Source organism: Convolutriloba macropyga, chromosome 6 (genome assembly GCF_964194025.1).
Source record: "Convolutriloba macropyga chromosome 6, txConMacr16.3, whole genome shotgun sequence".
Taxonomy (NCBI): domain Eukaryota; kingdom Metazoa; phylum Xenacoelomorpha; order Acoela; family Convolutidae; genus Convolutriloba; species Convolutriloba macropyga.
The window spans coordinates 35,927,965-35,952,727 of NC_134473.1; the positions used below are offsets into that span (position 1 = coordinate 35,927,965).

General features: G+C 37.6%; 1 protein-coding gene across 1 annotated transcript in view; it reads right to left on the reverse strand.

Annotated features, from left to right (window-relative positions):
• Positions 1 to 24,310, reverse strand: part of LOC142341644 (7-methylguanosine phosphate-specific 5'-nucleotidase-like) — a 54,032-nt gene extending 29,722 nt beyond the window's left edge. Inside the window, exons 1-3 of the mRNA XM_075392756.1 lie at positions 24,197 to 24,310; positions 24,027 to 24,096; positions 1,856 to 1,988 (exon numbers count right to left, since the gene is read on the reverse strand). Of these exons, the coding sequence (XP_075248871.1) occupies positions 1,856 to 1,988; positions 24,027 to 24,096; positions 24,197 to 24,310 (317 nt within the window). The remainder of the gene's footprint in view (positions 1 to 1,855; positions 1,989 to 24,026; positions 24,097 to 24,196) is intronic.
• Positions 24,311 to 24,763: the final 453 nt, after the last annotated feature.

Sequence of the window (24,763 nt, forward strand, 5' to 3'; positions counted from 1 at the left end):
ACTTAATCTGCTTTGCCACTCTACGCTAGCGTCCTGCTGCTGTTGAACCAACACTGGCCTGCTTTCCAAACTTCTCCTTGTTCTCTGCCTCAGAGTCAAACTCTCTAACTCGTGCTCCTCCAGTTTGAAGGAAAGATTAAACCTGTGGAAAATCTCTCTCTCTATATATACTCTATACTCATAAACCTTACACTCACTACTGTCACTTGCCAAAAACCAGATTACCAACTTCCTGTTTCAAGCTATTGATACTCTGAACTCCTCGAGAACAACCAATTACTAACAAGGACAGTCTTGAATAACTTGCTCTCACTCATCCTCTCTTTAGACTACCTCTATTTCTCCCTTTTCTCTACCTTGCCTCACAAGTCTCTTGATCTCGGCCAAGGCCCTTAAACAACCTTCACAAGGAAAGCCGATACTCGATTCAGTTCTCTGCACACACTCAGCCTCACGCAACTTACGCTCTTGACTCAGTCAAATCTTACCCTCCCAATCTTCTAGTCTCATAAAAAGCTTAGCGAAAACAATACCAAAAGTCGAACTCCAACTCAACTGAAAACTGCTCTGCACACTCGCTTTCACTCTCTCCCTCTCCGCCAAGCTCCAACTTGACCCTGTCCTCGTGTTTATCTTTCTTCTTCACTCGTCATCGCACAAGTCAATCTCCTTCACTCTTTTTGTTCGCACTTGCAAAGTCCAACTACAACTAAAGGAAGTCTCGAGAGCCCACCCAGAAGCGCCACTATAGAATTTTGTGCTTTGCTTAGGCTGAATAACTGGTTACCGACTAGCGCCCAAATTTAAGGGGGTGTTCTCGTGGCTCTCAGACTTCTACTGGAGGGTTATTTTGTCCCCACGCTGCTCTTGTCAGCTGTATGAAACTCTAGATGGAATTGTGAATTGATTCGAGTAATCAAAAACATCAAATGAAAAAACAAGAAATGTAAAGATCAAAAAATTAAATCAAAATTCAACCAGTTTTATTATAAAAGATGGTTCAAAACTTTACTTTGTAACCAAATTCACAACTAAAGAGCTACTATTCTCCATCACAGCATCACAAGAAGTACTCCAAATAGCTCGCAATTAAGTCGCTTGATCTATCAGCGGTCCTCCGGTGTTCTGATTTCCAATCGCGCAAACCGGTTTTCTGGTTTTATCAAGTCAATTCAACCATCTCAACAAGAGAAGTATCAGACTTATGACGCCATCAATGAATAAATCGGTCAACCACTCAGCTAAAGAAAATTAGCCTTATTTGGAAGTTTAAAGTCCCCCACGGTATCTATAGAACAGAATCCCAAAAGTGGCAACAAAAGAAACTTGCCCCACGGTATGCACTAACACCCTACTAAGTTTGAAAATGCTGAGTTAGAAACCGGATGATCACTAACTTTCATAAATTCATTCCCCCTCAGAAAATCAATATTGCACCCATTCAACTTCTAAGATCTACCCTTTTTGTTCCACAAATATCTGATTTGCCAAATGGCTTTGAATTGCAAGCCAACAGTCTTAATAACAATTTGTAGGAAACCGATTTTTGAAATTCAAGTTCTATCACTTTGAATTGCGACTTTTGTGATAAAAGTAGGATTTCCCAAATTCTACACTTACACTTGCTCGACCCCATTGAATTTTCTGCACTCGACGGAACTCATTCTTTTTCCCCGGTACGGAACATCATCTACAATGGTTATTCTTACACGTTTATAAGGTTATTTTTCAATTTTAACGGTTAATTCCGCCTTTTGATAACCTTTACAAACCAATATCACTGCAAACACAATCAAGTTGATTCACATATGCTTATGAAAATCAGAACTTCGTTCACAATTCCCTCAAGACATACCATTTTATCATTAACTCCTCCTTCTCAGCTTGGCTGATGGAGGGATCCATTTCGATAGGGTAGTACTTATTTCGCAGATTTGTTGTCTTGTCTCTATAGTCTGCCGAGAACAAGCCGCTGCTTTCCAAAACAGCTAAAACAGTAAGGTTAAAGGAAATTAAGCAAAAACGTCAATTAAGGGTTAATAAGAAATGCTTCAGCCATGAAATAACGTTTAAGGAATCCAAATTTTAGTTAAGCAGTTGAAATGCGTGAAACGATAAATGAGAAGAGAACTATACCAAATGCGACCTTCATTAATTTTACCTACCAACTTTACGCTCAAAATGAAACATAGCCGACAGACTACCAGAAATTAGACCTTTGCGATTGGAAAAAAATGAAAACCAGAAAAAAAGCTAAGTAAGACAAGAAATTAAGTCAAAATTAAGTTTCAGAACACTTAGTGCAGTTTAAAACAGAATAGAGTATTGTTCTGATTTCTGTTTTCTAAATGAGCAGAGAGGGAGATTCTATTGTTTGAATTGGTCTGTTGGCATCAAGGTTTATAATATATAAATGTGTGTATCTGAAATAATATGTATATCTATCTATATGTATATCTATACATAAATATAAAACTAGATTTTGATTTCAGTTGATTGCTAATTGACGCCATTTATTTGATTTCGTAAAATTTTGGTTTATTTTTCAGTTTTGACTTAACTTCTTTCATATAGCGTATTATTACGTAGGATGTTAAGTGACAAGTACAGTTGGCTGTCTACAAAGGCATAGGTGAAACTTCTGATTGTGTCTATTTGATAGCTAATGGTTTTTGAACTTCCTCAAAAAACTTTTTTCATTTTGGTTCCAGTCTGAACAGTGAATTTTTGGTGACTTGCCAGTAACTGTTGTTTTTGTTGACCTGTGTTCTAATCTCAAGAATAACAAGTTTTATCAGCACACTGATGAAGAATTCAAATTAGCTATAAACCAAACTTACAGCTGAATTTAATTTTGTTCAAATTGCTGTTATCAATTTGCATTGATATTAGTTTTGTCACTTTCTTGGTTAAAAAAATGTAACGTAATGATCTTAGTTAAGCGTCCATTCAAATGTCGTTTTTGTGCCGTTTTTCAATAAAGCAAATTTTGAAAAGTCCGCAGGACCATTAAAAATGGCACAAAATTCGATAGAGAATTAATTAGAGTGTGTAGAAGTTGTTGTTGTTGTAGCTGTCAGATAGAGATGCAATTCGCAGGTAATTTTGGTGGGATATCGGTGCTTATTGCAAAAACTTGCTAAAACTAGATACATTAGTAGTGTGACTGCCTATCCACAACTTGTTTGTGGTGCGGCAACCTTTCTTCGTCTACGTCATGGTGTGTGACATGGGGTCCGCAGGTTAGAGGTACCCACTTTTAGAATCCCCTTCGGGACAGCGGCTATTAACATTACTACAAATCCTACTCAAGTAAAAGTTCAGCAGTGTGCAGTATCCAGTTCTCAGGTGTGCCAATGGGATACGCGCCAGACGTGGCAGGGTCTGTTCTTCCTATGCTATCTTTGGTGGAGAGGTGCCTAGAGTATGGACCCTTTGTCGGCGAATGCTTTTGAGCGCACTTTTTATTCTGCCAATTATTTTTACTTTATTGCAGTGTGTTCTTAGAAAAACTGTTCCAAAATGACTACAGAAAATCCATTAAAAGAGCAGGTTTTCCTACGTAGAATACAGCAATAAGAGATCAAAGTGGAGAAAACCCAAACAGTGTCCCCCAAGGCGCTGTAATATCGCCAATGCTCTTTAACATCTACATGAGCTGTCTCTACACCTGAAAAGTATAAACATCAATTTTTGCTCCCATCTGTACTTCCACAATCAGCAAAACAAACTAGAAAACAACAAAATATTGCTGTTCACACAATTACAGGCTGGTAAAATGACTGACATAAATGACTCGCACAATGACGTTTAAATTTTGTTAAAACTCAGAATGCAATGGTTGAGCAGCAACTTCTGGCCAGCAGAGCCACCGCGCCGATCAAAAAACATTCTCCACAACAAGATTTTGTCCTATGAGACCGACATTAAATGATGGGACCAAGCAAAAACATTGAACTTTTATTACAAGATACCAAACAAGGTTGAAAAGAGTCCGAAAATTTAATTTACTCAAATTAGAATGACAAAAGGCATGATTCTCGCAATAAGAATTTATAAACAAATTTTGCGAAGTAAAAAACCAATACTCGCTCTAGAATGTCGATGAGACCTGTTACTGAAATGGAAAAAAAACATGCGCACCTTTTTGAAGCAAATAGCCAATGTTTTATACAAAAAAAACGAAGTCTCATTTCAAAGATTAAATAACAGAATGGGGACAACAGAAGAGGCTTCGAGAATAACAGAAATGGGGGACAAAACTCTCTTTGCTTACGTCTCGAAAACAATTGGACCGCTCATTTTCGACAATAAGTAATCCGACAATAAACAATTGATTTACGTCGGGCGAATTTTAAAATTAAGGTTATCATAATACAGAATTCTCGTAATATGCCTTTGTCTGGCTATATTATTGTATTGAGTTTGTTCTCGCTAATATAATTAACTACTTAGTAGCATAGCTTTTGTCGCGTAAATTATTCTTTGCGCGTGTTTAATTGTTCCAGGCCTGAGTGGTTTCAATTTTGCATCGGAGCAGGGCCGACAGCTATAAGTTCTGTCACTGAAGAAAAACATTCCAATCTAAGACTGAATTATTTGACTGCTGAATTTCAACTTGACAATTTTGGTTGTGTAGCTCTGATTAATACTTTTTAAGACCTGAGGGCCGTATTTACATTTGAGTAATCACTTATACAAATACATCAAGATTAACTCAAGATAAATAGAACTTCTGGCGCGTGCTGGCACGTGCCGGGCAAATAAGATGAACATAGTAAAAAGTACAGTGTAAATATAAATACAGGTTAGCGCTATCACAAATTCCTGCGTTTTGGGTAAACCAAATACCAAAAGATAATTAGGTGGTTTATATAAATATACTTGAGAAAGTTATGATATTAATAAAGTAAATATACATTTTCTCATCTTGATAAGGCAGAAAAATGAAGTCTATTTATGGCCTTGAGATTCTAGCAAATATAGCACTAAATAAGGCGATCAGTGAAAAAGAGGGGGAAAATATATCCATTATTATAAGGAACGTACTTTAGGACGTTACACTACCCACGTTTAATAAAAAATTTAGATATATTTTGAGAGTATACACAGTTGGAGAAATTCGGGATCCACTCGATTGGAGCGCAAGGAAATTTTCGATTTAATTCGTCTGATCGGCGAATGGGGCTTTTGTTTCAAGAGATCATTTTTATTGTCAAGGTATTGAATTTCTTCCTCGATTTTTAATAGACGTGTATCTATATTGTTATCAATGTTTGTTTTTCCAACGATATTAAATTTTTCATTTTGTGGTCAAGGGACTGTATCTTGGCCAACTGACTGTTTGCAACCGAAACTACTGGTTTGAGAGGGATTTTTCCATCGGAGAGTTTCATAAAATTGGGGGTTAATCGTTGGAAAAATTTGATCTTATGAAAAAGATATATAAATAGAATCTGAAGACTGTAATAGTCAGAGAAAGGGAAACCTTTATTGGAACATAAGATTCTAACTTATCGACAAGGGACGGCTTCAGGAGTTGCTTTTTGTGGACCAAAGGGCTGCTATTTTGTCTAAATCGGCTTGTTTAAGAGTATCAGTTGTACTGATCATTTCTACTCTCAATTGTTGAAAAAATTCAATATTAGCATATGTTTTCGACGTAAAGTATGGAAGTTTCTCAATTTTAGGTAACGATGAAATCAAGTGTTGAAGAGGGTCAGCAAAATTAACATCGATTCGAGTGGCTGGAATTGTCTGGCAACTCGAGAGGTCCGGTCGGATTTTAATGTTTTTGCTGATCAATTGGATTGCGCATCGGAGAGTTATTATGCAAAGACGAGATCCTTCTCTTCACTGGTCGGCAACGAGGCATCGTTCAAATTGTATTCTCTCCACGTAAATGGTATTGCGCTCATGAAAGAAATGAACAAATTAGTGTTTTCATCGTGAGAAAAGTAAAGTGTACTGTAAGTCGAAAATCAAACGAAGTCACGTTCAATAGAGACCCACTGTGTTGTTCTAATAATATTTGTCTCAATTGTTGACATTACCATCTTAAGTTGATGTTCATTTTATGGTAAATACGGCAACAAGGAATCGTTCAAATTGTATTCTCTCCACTTAGATTAACCAAATCCAGTAGCCAAGGTTTCTGGCGGTTTCAGGAGTTGGAAGCAATACCTTTTCTGAGTTGAGTGTTGCCAAACAAGACGATGTGCTAGATGATTTTCCGTAGTTTCGTGACATATATGGTAAGTTGAAGATCCTAGACAGTTATCGAGCTGTTGTTGCGTCAATGTAGTCTCCATGGAATCCTGCGAAATTGCCAAGTATGGACCTTCGATGATTCATTGAAGGGCTTCTTTAGGATCCTGTTGGTGCATTGGGATGACGTGCGCACTACAGACGTAAAATGAAGTTTGACGGGATGCTAGAGGAATTGCTAAAGTAATCCTTGTTCAACGGGGGCAATTTCGTAAACAAGTTTGGCATCATAATATGACGTGAGATCTTTCATAGGTATTGCCAATGACAAACGATCTGTTGAATGATTCTTGTTATTATGAACTGAATCTCAGACAGCTAATAATGATTCGCGGGGTACTACAGACAATGGTAATCATTTAACTAACCAGATGGGTATGGAGTTTAGCAAATTTATACAATAGGCATATAAAGCTGAACGGTAACTTTTGATGTCTGCGTATAAAATTGATAACTATGAAGGTACAGTATTAAAATTGAAATTCAATTGATGATTTGAGAAGAACCTTTGTGCATAATTTCGTAATAAGTGGAAATTTTTCTCGAAAATATTCGAATAGATCTTGTACTACTTTCCAGTTTTTATTTTGGTTCTCTAGGATTTCCTGCTGGATTTCGGAAACTGAAGCCATTTAATTCAAGATAAGAAAGAATTTTTCATTGCTCGCTGACTGAAGTTCGAGTACATACTTAGTATGAACGGATGCGTAATCGTTAAGTCTTGCGATATTCTCTGCATTTTTGCGTCCGTATTTTTGGCATTTTCCAAGCAATCCAGTTATTCCGCATCCTTCTCAACTAACCATCGATACTCTGAGAGATCAAAATAGTACTATGCCAGCAACTGCTGCGGCTACTGCTGCACTTTTTTGTCTGTTTCTTTGTGCGCTTTCTTCTTCAGGACTTAGAAAAGTTGCGGTTACGTTACGCATATCATTAACTTCGTTTTCTGCTGCTTTTGTTGCATTCGTGATTTTTGAGAGCATCCAATTTAGATTGAAAGTTTCAATCGATGAGTTAAATGACTCTGAGAAAATGACTGGGCATATGGTTGACGGTTGTGTCCACATTATTGGTAGTTTTTCCAGCATATCTTCAATTTGTTTTTTCATAACAAAATCGTATTGCGGGAAGGGAACTAAGAATTGCACGTTAAAACTTTTCTGCAAGCAAAATCTGCAATTCCTTGTGATAGATAATTCAGTAAGAGCGTCATAATTGCGGGGTGTCTCTTCGTTAATAATTCCAGAAACTAAGAAGAAAACAGACAGAAATGAACAAATTAGTGTTTTCATCGTGAGAAAAGTAAAGTGCACTGTAAGTCGAAATTCAAACCAAGTGACGTTCAATAGAGACCTACAGTGTTGTTCTAATAATATTTGTCTGAATTGTTGACATTACCATACTGAGTTGATGTTCATTTTATGGTAAATACTTAAACTAGCATTTTATATGCTGATTTCAAATTTTGGTGATGTTGATTTGTAAATAAACATAGTTTCTCCCAGCTGCACGGGTTGAGGCAAAGCTCAACCTGAGCCAGGGGGAGGGGGCAAATAATTAAGCTCTCACGGCACCATTTCCCAGAAACACGGGGCTGATCATGTGTTTAAATATTACCGTGTTAAATTCAGATTTATGGTGTTGTCCTAATGGTACTTTCTATAGCAAGTTGGGTGTTTGGACTAAAGCTGTGATCCCTCAATGAATATTTAAGGAAGGGGTTATTGAACAAGGTTCAGAAGTGGCAGTGCTCCTAATTGGCTTGCTGTTTCTACTGATTTCAATTCATATCAGCATATTATGAGGTCTGAAGTACAGCGGGAGTTTTCAGGGATTATGTAACAAGCAGCCAATGTGGTTTTTGATTGTAGAAACTATCTCCCTCGATTTATTTGAAGATATCAAATCAAGTCATTGAGATATTCATGTGAAGATTCGGAGTTTAGCAGCAGTTTTCAGAAATGACTGATTTGCTTCATATTTTGCTTGAACTTAGCACTTTTTCAGGTTGTGTGTAAGGATGTCAGCATATATTTGTCTGCCGTTTAACAGCTGAAGTCATTTAAATGTTTTGCGCTAAAGGTCAGTCACTTTGAGCAGTTACTAATGAATGGCGTTTATAGCATAGCGTGACTTGACGTGTTAAGAAAGCGCTTGTATAGCGTATCTATAGTTTATCTATAGTTTTTGTTCAGTTAACGTGTGTTTTCGTGTCTGTGCGCAAATCTGTTATTCAATTTAGGCTCATTTAGCTTATCGTTGCACGTTAACCATAGTGAGTTCTGTATTTCTCATTTTCTTTATAAAGTCGTTATTTTCAGATAAAGATGGATGACTTTTCTCAGAAATGCGTTTAATTGTTGAACATGGGACGGAAAAATGACTTTGAAAAGATTGGTATCAGACGTTTACCATGTAAAAAGGACTGGGAAATAGGCGACATTGATGAATTTCCAACTGAGGCGTTTTATTTACGTGGTTTGAGCGCAGAAAAAAGCATTATGCTTGGAATCGTGAGCTGATGGACAAGTGGTATGGTGGACTGATTAACGATCCTGTAACTTTTATTCTGGAGGAGGAAAGGGTAATTATCGCTCGGAATTCTGGCGTGGATTACGGTTACGGCGATGCACAGACATCTCCTTTGAACTACCCCGTGGAAAAGTTAACTTCGAACATCCCGCTGTTAAAGTAATGAGTACTGCCAGTATTGCTACGAGAGGCGCACGATTTACTCTGGGTCATATAAAATGGGGTGGGGAGTCAGTTACAAAACTCATCTCTGGGTCAAAACTATGGATTACAGCGACGAATGTTGATGCTGGTGAAGCTTTATTCGATCTGACTTCTTTTGACCTTTTATACAATTTTCTTACTAACGGAACTGATCGTCGAGAAACGGAGAGATCTAGAATGGAAAACCATCTCCACTTTCATGTCGCTGAACCTCTAGACTTAATAGTACAACCCAGTTTTGCCTTGCATGCTGTTATTACGGAGCCCACTTTTAGTCGAGCTAAACCTGTTTGGGCGGTAGTTACCGGTTATGAAGCTTTAGCTAAGAAGGATAACACAACAATTCGAGGTCGCCGTCTGATAAATGATTTTTGTTTAGACGTAATGAAAGGTCAAATTGTGCAGGAAATGAGATTATATTCTGAATTATAACTTCTTCGTCGTCTTAACATAAATGATTAACGAAATTCTATCAAGGGCTCACCCAAAGGTGGGGAGCTTCCGCCATTTATAGCTGAAAGTAACGCCACAACTCATATAAAGATTCTCCTTGGCGGTGGATATCCATTAAAGGAAAGTTTGGGTGAGATAAAACCAAGAGTTGAGAAGAAGCCAAATTTTCGTTCAAAGGAAGTATCTGCAAACAACAAAGTTACAAAGTATACAGAGCTGAGTTCTGACGAGAGAAGGGATTGGTCAAAGAGTGTGCTGGAGCTATCGGACGAGAAAATGTTGTATAAGAGGTCACTGCATTATTTAGGTTGGTGAGATATTGAATTTATCATGTTTCTTAAAAGTATTTATGCGAACGGTATTTGCATAGAAGTTTATCGCGTATCTACCCAAGTCTAGTGCAATTGCACATTTGAAATTGGTTAATCGACAGTTGACGGCAATTGTAGCAGAACGTAGATCGTGCTGATCCTATCAGAAACACGATTTGTTTGGTGCTTAACAAGTTTCACAAAGTTAAGCCGTTTTTAGCGGTCTGACGGCAGCTAGTATATCATAGATAATTCGATTCTTAGTTAGAAATTGGTAAATCCCGCCAACAGATGTCTAAGTTAGGACAAGACCCGTGTTTTCCTCTATAAAACAGGCGAATATGATTGTTCTTTGTTTCGGGGGGGATAAAATTTTTAACGGATATAATTTTTTAAGTTTTTAACGGAAATAATTTTTTGGCCATTCCGACTGTATAAAACTAGGAAGACTTCCTCAATTGTATCGTTTTTTGGTCTGATTCATTAGTTCGGAAGCCAATCTCAATGGTGAGATAGTTAGTTTCTGTCAAAACTCTTTTCTTCGAACTGTGTTTTTGTTGATTTTGAGCCCTTTTTCAGGGGTCTGATTTCCACGAATTCATGTTTGCAGTACTCTTAGCCAAATGGCCTCCGACTCGTTCCTAGGGCACCTGGACCGTAGTTTTTATCCCTAGGAGTCCAGAAAAATATTTCTGGGCATCTGGAGGCCTTTTTAGGGGCTCTAACCTAGCCATTTTTTGAGGGTCACCGTGGTATCAATTTTGAACCAATTTCAGGAAAAAAGTTCATTTTTCTCCATTATTACGTAAGCTACCCTCACTTTTGGTTCCTCAGCGTCATTGGCAACATATGTAGAAGCTATGGATGTACTTTGTTTCATCTAAAATTGATTTTTGCTGGGGGAATTGGACATCAACCAAGTGCACATTTTACATTTTTCAGTTATTTTAAAAATTTTTGCGCTTTAAGACTTGATAGTGCCCGTCAAATGGTTAATTGGCACTGAACATTATCAATTAGTGGCCATGTTATATTTGTATAGGTGAATTTTTACGGATCATCCAAAAATACTTTTAATAATTTGTCGTAAAACACTTTTTTCCGATAGTTGATCGAGACCACATCCGAATTTTGCTAAATTTATTGAGTGTATGTTGTGTTTTAAAACGACAAATTGTAGTGTGTGAAGAGCAACTGAGAGGTTATAATAATGAGGTTTATCAGAGTAGTTCTCTTTCGTGACCAGGTTGAAGATGTAACGTTTTAAAGTCGTATCATAAAATGAGAAGACGGAACGTATTGGTTTGTTCGCGAATTTTTGACTTTGAAGCATTTCAGGGTAGTTATTGGCAAATTGCCAAGCAAGGCCTGTACCCATTTTGATATCACCTGATTTGCAATGTGCAAAAGAGCTTCTGGAGTTGAGAATATTACCTCTATGGTGGAAAAATTTCACTCTTGTCCAATTTCAATCACATTTACGTTTGAAGTCGTTTGTTTGCTCTTTGACTGGCGTCGGGTTACTCGACTGCTATCGTCAGTTGAGCCTCTTTGGTCTCGACTGTTATAGTCAGTTGAGCCTCATTGGTATCTCTGGAGTTTGATCTCTGCCTGATCCTCGTGATGACTTCAATTATTTGATGTTTTTGTTCTTTTGTTAAAATAGACGGCTCTGTGGGAGATGCGGGCTGTCGTGGCGTTTGTGAACGTGAACCGTAGCGTGCTACTGGTTCCCATTATTTAAATTTTCTCATTCGCATTTTTGCAAAGTTAACTCTATTTTGATTGCTTCGAGTACTTGGTCCCGATTGCTGTTCTGTATCCTCCTCGTCATTTGCTATAATTCTCTCACTCTCAGCGGCTCCGGGGGGCTTTCAGGATGCTGAAATTCTTCCATTGTTGCAATACTCTCGGGGCTATCTGAAAGGCTGGCTCGGGTGAATTTTCTTGCGAATTAACTGGTGAGGGTGTACTGATTTCTGCCTGTGGTACTGAACGAAATGCGTTAAACTCCTATTATCAGTGAGTACAATAACTGGATGGCTGGATGCCCAGATGTAGTGAGAAATTTGGTGTAATGCAAAATAAAGTGCTAAGAATTCTTTGTAATAACTGGAAAACTTCAGCTGTGCTGTCGTGAAAAGTTGTGATCCAAAAGATACTGGAGCATAGACTTTCTTTTCCTTTGACTGTAGTCCTGTCACGTAGTCTTCAACCATGAGCACAAATCCGGCTCCGTAGTAGCTTGCGTCAGGGAGAAGGACATATTTTAGGCCTGGTTTAGGCAATCTGAGCCTCATCTGTTGCTTCAAGTAAATCCTTTTTCACAGTTTCTAATGCCTTGAAATGTGTTTCTTTCGCTTCAAAATCGACTCCTTTACGTAACAATTGATAAAATGGTATATGCTTCTCGCCTAAAAATAGTATAAAATTTCTGAAGAACTGGGCGAAGCCAAGTACTTTTTTGACCTGTTTAGTTGTTCTTGGCATCGTAATCTTCAAAAACTTTCTGATTTTCTCTGCTTGTGCGGACATTCCTTCATTTGTAATTGTACTGCCCAGAAAATTGATTGACTGTGAGGCTATTTCAAATTTTTCTGATGAATTTTAGTCCGCAGCTCCGGATGCAACCAAAAATTTTCCTTAGGCTAGGAAGTACCTGACTAAATTCTGTTACTGCGCTCCCAATATCGTCCATGAATTGTGTGCGTACACCAGCTGCTAAACAAGGGTCTAGATAATGGCGAATGAATGAACAAAAACCAGTGACTGATTTGCTACGTCCTTGAGCTGAACATTTGTACGCGTAAATTCTTGAGAAATTGGAAGTAAAGAGAGGTGTCGTCCGCCATCTATCTACATGCAATGATAAGCTTGTGAGCAGTCAAGCTTTGTGAACAATGTCTTCCCTGCAAAATGACTGGTTGCATTGGCCATGTTTGGGAATGGAAAGTTTGTGCTGTGATAGTCATTTTTAAGTAGGTGGTTGACTCTTCTCAAATCAATTAAAATTCGCAGTTGCCTGACTCTTTTCTATGAGCAAATAATGGACTACTGTATTTAGACTGTGACAAAGTTGTTATAAGTCCATAGTAATGCATCAATGCTAATTCAATATGCAGTTCGTCACGTAAACGGATTGAGGTTGGTGGTCCTTGTACATATACGGGTAAATCATGCTCTGGGGTTAGCTTTATTTTCAGTTCCGCATCGTATCCGACAAATCGGTCTTTGGCGAAACTGTCACGATATTCATTTAATAAGTGCTCGCATTCTTCGATTTTCTTCCAATTTAACGGCAAATTTTCCCCGTTGAATTTATAGAACAAGAATTTGCTGTCTTCCTCGTTACTTCGTGGATCAACTTTCTCCAACTTTTGGAAATTCAAAATTTGATCACAAATTTCATGTTGTAACAATGGCAAATTACTTGGGTCCTCGCTAGTTTCTGGTGTCGGAAACCATTGTTTACTATATTCTGGTGGAGGTATATCTTAAATTGGCCTGGTTTGTGTTGGGTAAAATCTTGGATAAGCTGAGTCAATTCCGCAAAATAATCATCTTTGTTTCTCTATTTTGCTAACGTTATTAATTGTGGGTCAATTTGAATCAATTGGTCGGCAAGCTTGGTTGAAAGAATTGAGAATCTGCCTACCTCTGTTGGACTATTCATTGTGATAGGGTGTTCAGTCACGTTTAGCGCATAGACGTACAATATATTATTCTTTCCTACAGTACATGTATCTTTCCTACAGGAAGTGTCAAATTGTTTATTGATAATTTTGCTAAATTTATGGAAGATAAAAAGTTACGTTTCGACAGAATTCTTCTCTTAGGCGATTTCAACACTTCCTTGAATGTCAACAATGATGCTTCACGGCTTTCGGCCATTTTTATGGAAGAATTTGCTCTAATCCAGCACGTCAAAAGCCAAACTCACAAATCCGGTGGTCTTCTCGATCATGTTATATCGTTCGGTGAAATTCGGATAAATGTAATATCGAACACTTTTCTGACTCAATCTGATCATTCCCTAATTTGTTTTTCGATAAAAAATTGGAAACCTAGCAAACCCAAGCGACAAATATTTTACCGGAACTGGAAATTGTTTAGGCCTGAATTGTATCTGAACTCGCTGTTAAGTCAGCACTTAAGGTTAATTACCGCTTAAGGTTAAAACCATCTTTGACCATAAATGCCCGTTTTATGACGATGAATTGTTATTCTTGAAGAGGAAGAAAAGGAAATGTGAGCGATCACATCGAAAAACCCCGGCATGTTGATTTGAAAGCGTATTTTGATTCGACTACCAAAATTTATTTCAATAAGTTTCTAGAAAAAAGGGCATTGTTTATGAACAATGTCTTGCACGGGAAAAGTACACGTCAAAAGGAAGCGTTATTGAAAGCTCTACTTGCTAAAGACAAGCCGATACTGCCAAAATGTGAAATTACGGAAAGTCTTGCTACAGATTTTAATAAAATTTGTTATTTCAAAAGTTGGGAGTATTTTTGCATCAATTCAGGCATCTGAATGTCCAGAGATCCTCCCGTTGACAAAAAAAGTTTTGCGCCTTCACTCTGTTATCCCTGAGCGACTTGAATAAGCTACTTAGGGCTTCGACGACTAGTACATCAACGCTAGATAGGATTCAGACGAGGATTGTAAAATCTTTTCCTAATGAATTGTCTTCTGTAGCATTAAACGTAATCAATTTACTTTGGAAAAAGGAGTTTTCCCCCACGCTCTTAAACAAGCAATTGTTAAACCCCACATTAAAAACGTTAATCTTGATCGTGAGGATTTTGCGAACTATCGGCCAATATCAAACCTCAATTACACATCGAAGTTATTAAAACGATCAGCTCTTGTACATCTTATCGATCACATCGAGAGCAATGCCATGTTTTCTCCGTTTCAAAGTGCCTATAGAAGGTTTTATTTAACAGAAAGCGCACTACTAAAAGTCACCAACAACCTGTTACTAAATTTAGAGCTAAAAAAGAGCACTTTTTACATTGCACTCGATCTATCAGCAGCCTTTGATACACTGGATCATGATATACTTTTACCAATTCTTGATGTAAGCCTTGGATTCTGAGGTTATGTTTGTCTTTCCTAAAAAGCTATCTGACAGATCGATCTCAGACCGTAATAATAAAAGATATGTTGTCTTCAGAACAGTAAATAAATACTGGGGAACCACAAGGATCGGTTTTAGGCCCCCTGTTTTTCTCCTTTTATTTGCTGCCGTTAGAGCTCATATTTAAACAGTTGCAAATAAACTATCATTTCTAAGCGGATTATACCGTTATTTATTTTGTCTATGAGGAAACGGTTACTCAGAAGTTTGCTCTGATTATTAGCACCTTACAGAAATGGTTTTGTGGTGCCAAACTGAAATTGAATACCAGCAAGACAGTTTATGAACGTAGTGCGGAAAAATTCTTTCAAGGCCGATCTAAAACTCCCAATGGATTCCAAATTTTCGAATCATGTGAAATTCCTTGGCTTCCTTTTGGATGACAAACTTTTATTTTCAAAGCAAATCAGCTCGGTTACTTCTGCGTGCTACTATGTGCCAAGGAAGATCTATTCTATCAGAGACACAGTTGACAGTGATGTCCTAATAGAGTTGGTAAGAGTTATGATTATTTCGCGGCTTGACTACTGCAACTCACTTTATTATGGATTACTCGCTGTACTTCATGGGAAGTTACAACGGATAATGAATTGTGCATGCATGCTAATATTTCGACTGTCAACCGGAACACCAACTTCAAGACTCATCAAGCAGCTACATTGGTTACCTGTGCAGAAACGTCTGCAGTTCAAAATTTTACTTTTTGGTCATCGCCTAATTCATCATCCTCAACGAGTTCCAGTGTATCTTAGCTCTCTTGTGTCTCGCAATGATAAAATTACAAGAAACCAGTATATTTACAACCTTCAAATTTTGGTCACTAAAACTAACTTCGGAAAAAGGTCTTTCAGCCATGCAATTCCGCATGAATGGAACAGACTGCCATTTGAATTGAAGCTAATACCAGATGAGCTTACTTGTAGGAAGAAAATGGAAACTTTTTTATTCTGATTGTTTTATAATGAAGCACTTTTGAGTATTTAAATCGTGCCTAAACCTATAATAATAATTAAAAAAATACTTAGCGAAGAAGTTAGTGCAATTTCTGTTTCTTTTTCGAGAATTTCATTAGGAGTGATTACTCCATTTTAATCTCAAGCTTATCGGTTTTATCTGACATATAGCATTCCAGGAAGATTTGCTCGTTGGGCTGTATTGTGTGATTTTTGTTTGTGTAAATGGGAATCTTCTTATGTCTTACGGCTCGTCGTTTTTCGTTTACAGGCTTGATTTCAGTAATTTTAACAGTCAGATCGGGAGAATTGAATAAGGGCTTGTTTTGGGCTAATTGAAATATCATGCTTGACAAAGCTGGGGTTGCCAAGGATGACCGAATTTTTTGAGGAAAGGACGAGGAAGTCTTCACAAACTCTCTGTGAGCGAGTTTAAATTTAATTTCAGCCTGTTTCTCTATCCTGACTAGTTGTCCTATAGCAATTTTGAATGAAGTACAATCTGGTTGCTTTAATTTGACTGCGTTTTTGTCAGTTTCAGTGATTTCTTGAAGTAATCTGTTGCTTATGACGTTGGCACAAGCGCTGGTGTCAATTAGCGCGCGACGGCTTATTCCAATATGAAAATTAATTTTAACATTGGGGAGAAGGAATGATCTCATATTTGGGTTTATATTGTAAAGATTAAATAGTTTACTAGACTGCTAGCGATTTGGGGGACTGTTCGCGACTTTTGGGCATTACGGGTGGCTTTTAGTTTTTTTGGCTGGCGGTTAAATGGAAATGTTCCTCTATTATTAGTTCTACCTCTCTGAGAACATTGGCTTGATCGGTGATTTGGATAACCACATGTATAGCAGAAGGTACCGCTAGATCTAGTCACAGGCGTAAATGGCTGATGGGCATGCGGAATTGTGACTGTGTAAAGTTTCGAGGGTAAAACACTTGAACGTTGGTGCTCGGGAATCGCGGTCTCTGGTTTCTGTTAAAGAAGTTTCGGCCTCTGCGGTTGTTTCCCCTGTAGACGTTGCGATAGTTTTGGCTCGCGTAGTTACTTCTAGGCGTGTATGTTGCCGCAGGGAGTTGCTCATTTATATTAAATGACTGGTTGGGGGAGTAGTTTACATCTCTGTGTTGTTGTTTATCTGTGCCCCTGTGATGCGGTCATCAATTGTTAGAAGCTTTTGTCAAGAGAATCCTGCGTCTGGTTCAGTTTAGAGAGCGCATTTATTAAATTCTCGGACGCTGCGTTGTTGCCTTCATTTTATCCATCTTCAGGGTAATCGTTTTTTCTATACATGCCTCTGATTGTCATCTGTTGTCTAGCAATAATGCAGAGTCGGTAAGCGGCGTAACTAGAGGTTGTTCCATTAGTTTTGATCTAAGCCAGTCAGGCATGGCTTTTATAAAAATTCACTTCACCTGCTCATTTTTGTTGTCCTATGCAGCTTGTAATCTAGCAGCTCGTGCGGCTGTTTCTCCATGAAAACGTGCCTGCTCTGCTCTATCACCTGCAAGCGCTAATGCGACTGGTGACAGATTTGGCGTTGTGTAGGCACGCTGAGCCTTTGTAAGTTCACTAGGGAGTTTTGGGGGCTGTCTGTTTTTGGGTCAAATCGTAGCTGTTCTAATTAAAGAATGTGGACTTGTTGACGATCTTGATTCGCGAAGTGGTCTCTGAGTGCTCTGAGGCTTAATTCAAGATCATTTCTGGTTGCCTCGGGCAACGTTTGAAAATATCGTAACGCGGCGTCTCGGAGGTTTGTAGAAAGTTCTATTGTTGGTTCACGGGGATTGCTGCGATACCGATGAAACCTCGGAAAAGGAGCTCAAATTGGCGGAAACTTTGATTTTCGGCTCCGCTATAGGGTTCTACTGTTAATTGGGTGTTAGCTGCCATCTTAGTTTCTTATAATTTTAAAACTGCGCTGAATGGAATTAAAGGTATTGATCTGAATGGGTTGGGAATGCAATTATTCCGAAATTAGGATGAGGGGAGATTCAAATTAACATAAATCGATATCGTAGCCATGGATCATGAGATGTCTAACTTAAGAAAATTCACGGGCTTTTTGTCGCAAGTCTTTGGCGGTAAATAATAGTCAGATCGGGAGAATTGAATAAGGGCTTGTTTTGGGCTAATTGAAATATCATGCTTGACAAAGAAGGGGTTGCCAAGGATGACCGAATTTTTTGAGGAAAGGACGAGGAAGTCTTCAACAAACTCTCTGTGAGCGAGTTTAAATTTAATTTCAGCCTGTTTCTCTATCCTGACTAGTTGTCCTATAGCAATTTTGAATGAAGTACAATCTGGTTGCTTTAATTTGACTGCGTTTTTGTCAGTTTCAGTGATTTCTTGAAGTAATCTGTTGCTTATGACGTTGGCACAAGCGCTGGTGTCAATTAGCGCGCGACGGCTTATTCCAATATGAAAATTAATTTTAACATTGGGGAGAAGGAATGATCTCATATTTGGGTTTATATTGTAAAGATTAAATAGTTTACTAGACTGCTAGCGATTTGGGGGACTGTTCGCGACTTTTGGGCATTACGGGTGGCTTTTAGTTTTTTTGGCTGGCGGTTAAATGGAAATGTTCCTCTATTATTAGTTCTACCTCTCTGAGAACATTGGCTTGATCGGTGATTTGGATAACCACGTGTATAGCAGAAGGTACCGCTAGATCTAGTCACAGGCGTAAATGGCTGATGGGCATGCGGAATTGTGACTGTGTAAAGTTTCCAGGGTAAAACACTTCAACGTTGGTGTTCGGGAATCGCGGTCTCTGGTTTCTGTTAAAGAAGTTTCGGCCTCTGCGGTTGTTTCCCCCTGTAGACGTTGCGATAGTTTTGGCTCGCGTGGTTACTTCTCGGCGTGTATGTGGCCGCAGGGAGTTGCTCATTTCTATTAAATGACTGGTTGGGGGAGTAGTTTACATCTCTGTGTTGTTGTTTATCTGTGCCCCTGTGATGCGGTCATCAAATGTTAGAAGCTTTTGTCTAGAGAATCCTGCGTCTGGTTGTTTAGAGAGCGCATTTATTAAATTCTCGGAAGCTGCGTTGTTGCTTTCATTTTATCCATCTTCAGGGTAATCGTTTTTTCTATACATGCCTCTGATTGTCATCTGTTGTCTAGCAATAGTGCAGAGTCGGTAAGCGGCGTAGCTAGAGGTTGCTCCATTAGTTTTGATCTAAGCCAGTCAGGCATGGCTTTTATAAGAATTCATCTCACCTGCTCATTTTTGTTGTCCTACGCACCTTGTAATCTAGCAGTTCGTGCGGCTGTTTCTCCATCAAAACGTGCCTGCTCTGCTCTATCACCTGCTCCTAGGGAGTTCACTAGGGAGTTTTTGGGGCTGTCTCTAGGGAGTTCACTAGGGAGTTTTGGGGCTGTCTGTTTTTGGGTCAAATCGTAGCTGTTCTAATTAAAAAATGTGGACTTGTTGACTATCTTGATTCGCGAAGTGGTCTCTGAGTGCTCTGAGGCTTAATTCAAGATCACTTCTGGTTGCCTCGGGCAACGTTTGAAAATATCGTAACGCGCCGTCTCGGAGGTGTTGTAGAAATTTCGATAGTTGGTTCACGGGGATTGCTGCGATACCGATGAAACCTCGGAAAAGGTGCTCAAACTTTGATTTTCGGCTCCGCTATAGGTTTCTACTGTTAATTGGGTGTTAGCTGCCATCTTAGTTTCTTATAATTTTAAAACTGCACTGTATGAAATTAACGGTATTGATCTGAATGGGTTGGGAATGCAATTATTCCGAAATTACGATGAGGGGAGATTCAAATTCATCAAATCGATATGGTAGCCATGGATCATGAGATGTCTAACTTTAGGAAATTCACGGGCTTTTTGTCGCACCACCAAGTTCTTGGCGGTAAATGATAGTAAGGAGCGGTTATCAATAGCATTTTTATTAGAAGCACGATTTGTTTTGTCAGAAACAAAGGCACTAATGACTGTTGGGGTAATAAGGTTGTTAGTTTGGGCGCTAATGAATTGTATGTAGTTACAGTCTACATATTCCACAAAATGATTTGAATAGCGGCAGTTATTAACAACAGTGAGTATTTGGGTAATGTATAAATCGTGGGAAGGCATTTAAGTTTTAGCACCAAAATTTGTGTACTCTAACTCACGGTTTCCTGGCTGACTAGATTTTGTTACCTACTGAGAGGTATGACTTTCTCTCGTTCTGTGAGTATGCGTCTCTGTGTGCTGTCATTTTTTCATTTGGCGTCACCTTCTTTTGGGCTCCAATCTCTGATGCATTCAGTATCGATATTTGAAAGGAAACACTAATGGCGATGTCTGTCATAAAGAGGTAGATGAAGACTGCTGTGATCAGATAATGAGCAATGATAAAGAAAATAAAAATGCTGCAGTAAAATGTAAAAAGTTTGTTGAGAAATTGATATTGGGCGTATTATAAAGTACTAAATTTAGTTAGAATCTCCGCTTTCGAATAAAAATTGAGATTTCTAAGTCGATATGCATTTCCCTTTTAATGTGCTTAATTACTGATTTGAAATCATACCGATTATCGAATGATACTATTGCAATGAGCTGGTCTTCATAGTCTTCTGTAAATCCAACAAAAAAATAGCGAGTAATTTATCTTCAAGAAAAACAGAGTATGTTTCTGCGGAGGTATTTCCGTTGTTGGGAATTCCGTAGGAAAAGAGTGTTAAGTCAAATTTGTGCAGCTGTCTATCTGAATCATACAAATAAGTAAGTAATGTTTTGAATATCAATGGCAATAGAAAAATGGGAAAAATTAAACAACATTTTTTGGAAGGAACTAATTGAAAAAGCTGTCTACACTCCTGTCACCATTTAATATGCTTTTGTCTGGCTATATTATTGTATTGAGTTTCTTGAAGTAATGTTTCTCGCTAAAGATGTTCTCCGACAGCTATAAGTTCTGTCACTGAAGAAAAACATTCCAATCTAAGACTGAATTATTTGACTGCTGAGTTTCAACTTGACAATTTTGGTTGTGTAGCTCTGATTAATACTTTTTAAGACCTGAGGTCCGTATTTACATTTGAGTAATCACAAATACATCAAGATTAACTCAAGATAAATAGAACTTCTGGCGCGTGCTGGCACGTGCCGGGCAAATAAGATGAACATATTAACGTGTACAGTGTAAATATAAATACGGCTAGCGCTATCACATATTCATGCGTTATGGGTAAATCAAATAACAAAAGAAATTTAAGAGGTTTTTATAACAAATATACTTGAGAAAGTTTACAGGATATTAATAAAATATGCATCTTCTCATCTTAATAAGGCAGAAAAATAAAGTCTATAAATATATATATGGCCTTGAGTTATAGCAAATATAGCACTAAGGCGATCAGTGAAAAAGAGGGGAAAAATATCCAATATTATAAGGAACGTACTTTTCGATTTACCTTTGATACACTTCAATTGCCTTTGATAGGACATTACAGCACTATAAATAAACTAAGCATTGTTTTCATGTCGAAAGAAAAAGTGATAAAGTCTTATGTAGTTAAAGTCCGAAAACCCATAAGCTGATAACTGGTAAATTTAATTACGTCTATTCATGCCCCATTAAAGCCAATGAGAATTGCCCCTCACCAGAAAAAAATAAAGAACATAGCTGGCAGCTTGCCAGAAATTAGCCGCAACAGCTTCGTAGATCTGCAGTCTCAAAAAATCAGTAATGACAGACCGAAAAAATTCTCTTTTCATTGAAAGCTGATATGTTATAATTTGATTTAAAATAAACTCCTAGTACAATCGATAAAGTTGGAAAACTTTGACAAAAACAACCAAAACAGGATTAGTATGTGTACAATTTTACAAAACAAAAAAACCTCACGTCAAATAGAGTTATCCAATTCAGGAGTTATCGAACAAACGTTGTTATAATTACAAATTTGGTTCTTAGAGCCCTGTCCGCTCAAAGAGCCAAAAATGAAGATATTAACGAACAAAACCAAAAAAAATTGACAAAAAAATTGAGAAACATGGGACAATTTTGCATTTGAAACGCATTCTTAGGCTCATAGAAACATTTTGGCATCAATTTCAGATGGTTTTATATTCGTATGACATGGATCCAAATTTAGTTCTACAAAACACCAAGTCACAGCAACATAGCTGGCAGATCGCCAGAAAATAGCCGCAATAGCTTCGTAGATCTGCACTCTCAAAAAAACAGTACAAAAGACAAACCAAAATATTCGACTTTTCATTGAAGGCTAATATGTTATATTTTAAATAAAAATCTGTATAAGTTTTTGCTGCCTCTATTAGCTGCTCCCAAATAACCTTCATTTATAGTGACACACACCCATTTGACCTTATCTCTTTGAATTAAAGTATAAAAGTGAATTTCAAAGTGAGGAAGTCATTTTCGAGAGAGGTGAGTCAAGTGTGACCAAAAATTTAATCACGCGAATGAACAAAAAAACTCGCTCCACTAAGAGCGAAAAATGACGTCACGCACGCACTTCAGATGAGATTGCATGAACAACTGACCAAAAAGCAGAATTGAAGTGGTTGTGACGTCATATGGTCGTAACAAAAATCACGACGACGAAATAAAACAAACCGACAAATGTCGGAAGAATTGCTCTTGAACGACAGGTGAGGTAATTTAATTCATGGTCTTTAGTATAGATCAATTTTTCTTTATGGGTTCAAAAAACCTCGGCCCCACCAGGCTTCGAACCACTAACCTAAAGATCCATGGCCACCCGCACTAACAACTGTGCTACGAGTCTCTTAATTTTCTATGCTGCAACCGATTTTACATTAGCAACAAGCTTTACTTCGGAGCACTAGAGATCACTCAAAAATGATGAACGAAAGCGTGAAAAAGTCACTTGAGAAGTCAAAGACTGTTCTAGAAAAAAAGCGCAAAATCTTCAAGCGAAAAATTTGCATAAAAAAGACACACGTTTACAATAATTGCCATGAACTGAGCAATTAAAAAAACAAGAGAAGACCAATAATAGCCCCAGCTATCGCTGTGCGGCTATTCAACATATAAAAGCAAAACTCAAAAATAATTTACACTATGAAAATATTAGCGTAGCCGTAAAAACCAAGATATCAACCGGAAGCTTCATTAGGAAGCTAATGGGACCCTTCATTATTGAGACAACGATACAGCCTGAAATGTGGGGAATAAGTAAAAGGCGAGAACAGCTGAGAACAGGAAAGCGGAAAGAACTACAAATTTGGGAAGAACAGATCGTAAAAAGTTTTAGCATTCAATTCGTTGTTTGCACTGTAGAACTGAAAACTTTTTTTGAGCATAATATCGGTATTGATAACGTTAAGACGCAGAATTCTCGGACACTTTATGGAAACGAGTTATAAAAAACCATTAGCTGCCCACTATGAAAATCAAAAAACTTCTGATAACAAATTGAACACGTATCACTATTCATGAAATAAAACAGTCAAAAAAGTCAAATTGACACACGTGAAAGCAGTTTGAACACAATTCAAGCTCTTTTTTGTCAACTCGATTTTTCGCTGCCTCTACCAATCTAGCGTGATCACGCCTCCGATCTGATTTTTCCTCATTACCATCAGAAAATGGAACAAAATTTCAAATAGATCTTGGAAAGACAGCGCACCAAACGATCCAAATACTTTGTACTGTATAAAAACTGGATGAGATCAAAAATAATCCTCTTTTTGACTGTGTTCAAAAGGATATTTTTTTAACAAAAAAAATTTTAAAGAAAACTAGAAAATTTGGAATTCAAGAGCATTTGGAAGCTTTATATCGCACTTAAATAATGTTATAGAGCGATTACTCAGAGCATTTAAATGAGCCACAAAAAATTTTCAAACTTCTTTCCGGTTGTTTAAGTATCTGCACACCATGTAGTAGTAGTAGTTCAGGCTTTAGGGCTTCCCAGGGGTGCTCCAATGCACCCTTGTTTTCGTGTCCTATTTCTAATCGATTTTCGATAGTGGGTTGCACATCCAACATTTACATAAGATTCTTCACGTGCATTTGTTGTTAAAGTCGTATTTTGTTTTAAAGAAATTCCAGTACATGTCACTCACAGTTTTTTGCTCGATAATTAATAAGGACAAGTCAATAATAATTAATAAGAAGCATTGCAAAGTTGAGGCTGCCTTGGTAATCTTAGACTTACCATGTGTTGACGGATTTAATTCCCCATTTGACGAGTGCTTTGTCAGTGTCCGGTCGAAGTCAGTCAAAATCTGAACAGTAGATTGATGATAATTACATTATTCTACCCCCAGATCAGTGTGAATGGATTAATTTGCAGCTTTTGGCGAATGCAGTTTTTGTTTAGCTGACCTGAAGAAGATGGTGGCCATCGTCTAAATACTGCTGCAGAACTGTCCTTAGTTTTCCCGGATCTTTAATGTGAATCTTTGATCCAGCATTTTGTAAAAGATTATCCAAGTTCATAGATCTGAAAATCAGCAATAACAGAGCAAGCTATATAATTTTAGATACTGTATTTTTACATAAACAACTACCATATCTGGAATAAACAAAACACTAGGTTGCTCGAAAATTTGTTCGGTGGAAATTTTTTGTTCATTCCTTACTAGTCGATTTTTGCTAAAAGGACTAAGTCAATATTAATTAATTAATTAAAACGAACGTTGGAGTGTTTACAACTAAAATGACTAATTGTTGTGATAAACTTATTAATTGTTGTAATCTTTGCAGAAACTAATTGTTGTAATCTAAACTAATTGTTGTAATGTAAAAGAAACCAATTTGTCAAATTAAAATTACTTCCAATACTTAAAACAAACGTTTTCGAACTTTACGTTCATCGTCAGGTTAAAACTGTTTTACAAATTGTTAAAAGATAAAATGAATATGTATTCACATTTGTCTGAGATGACAATT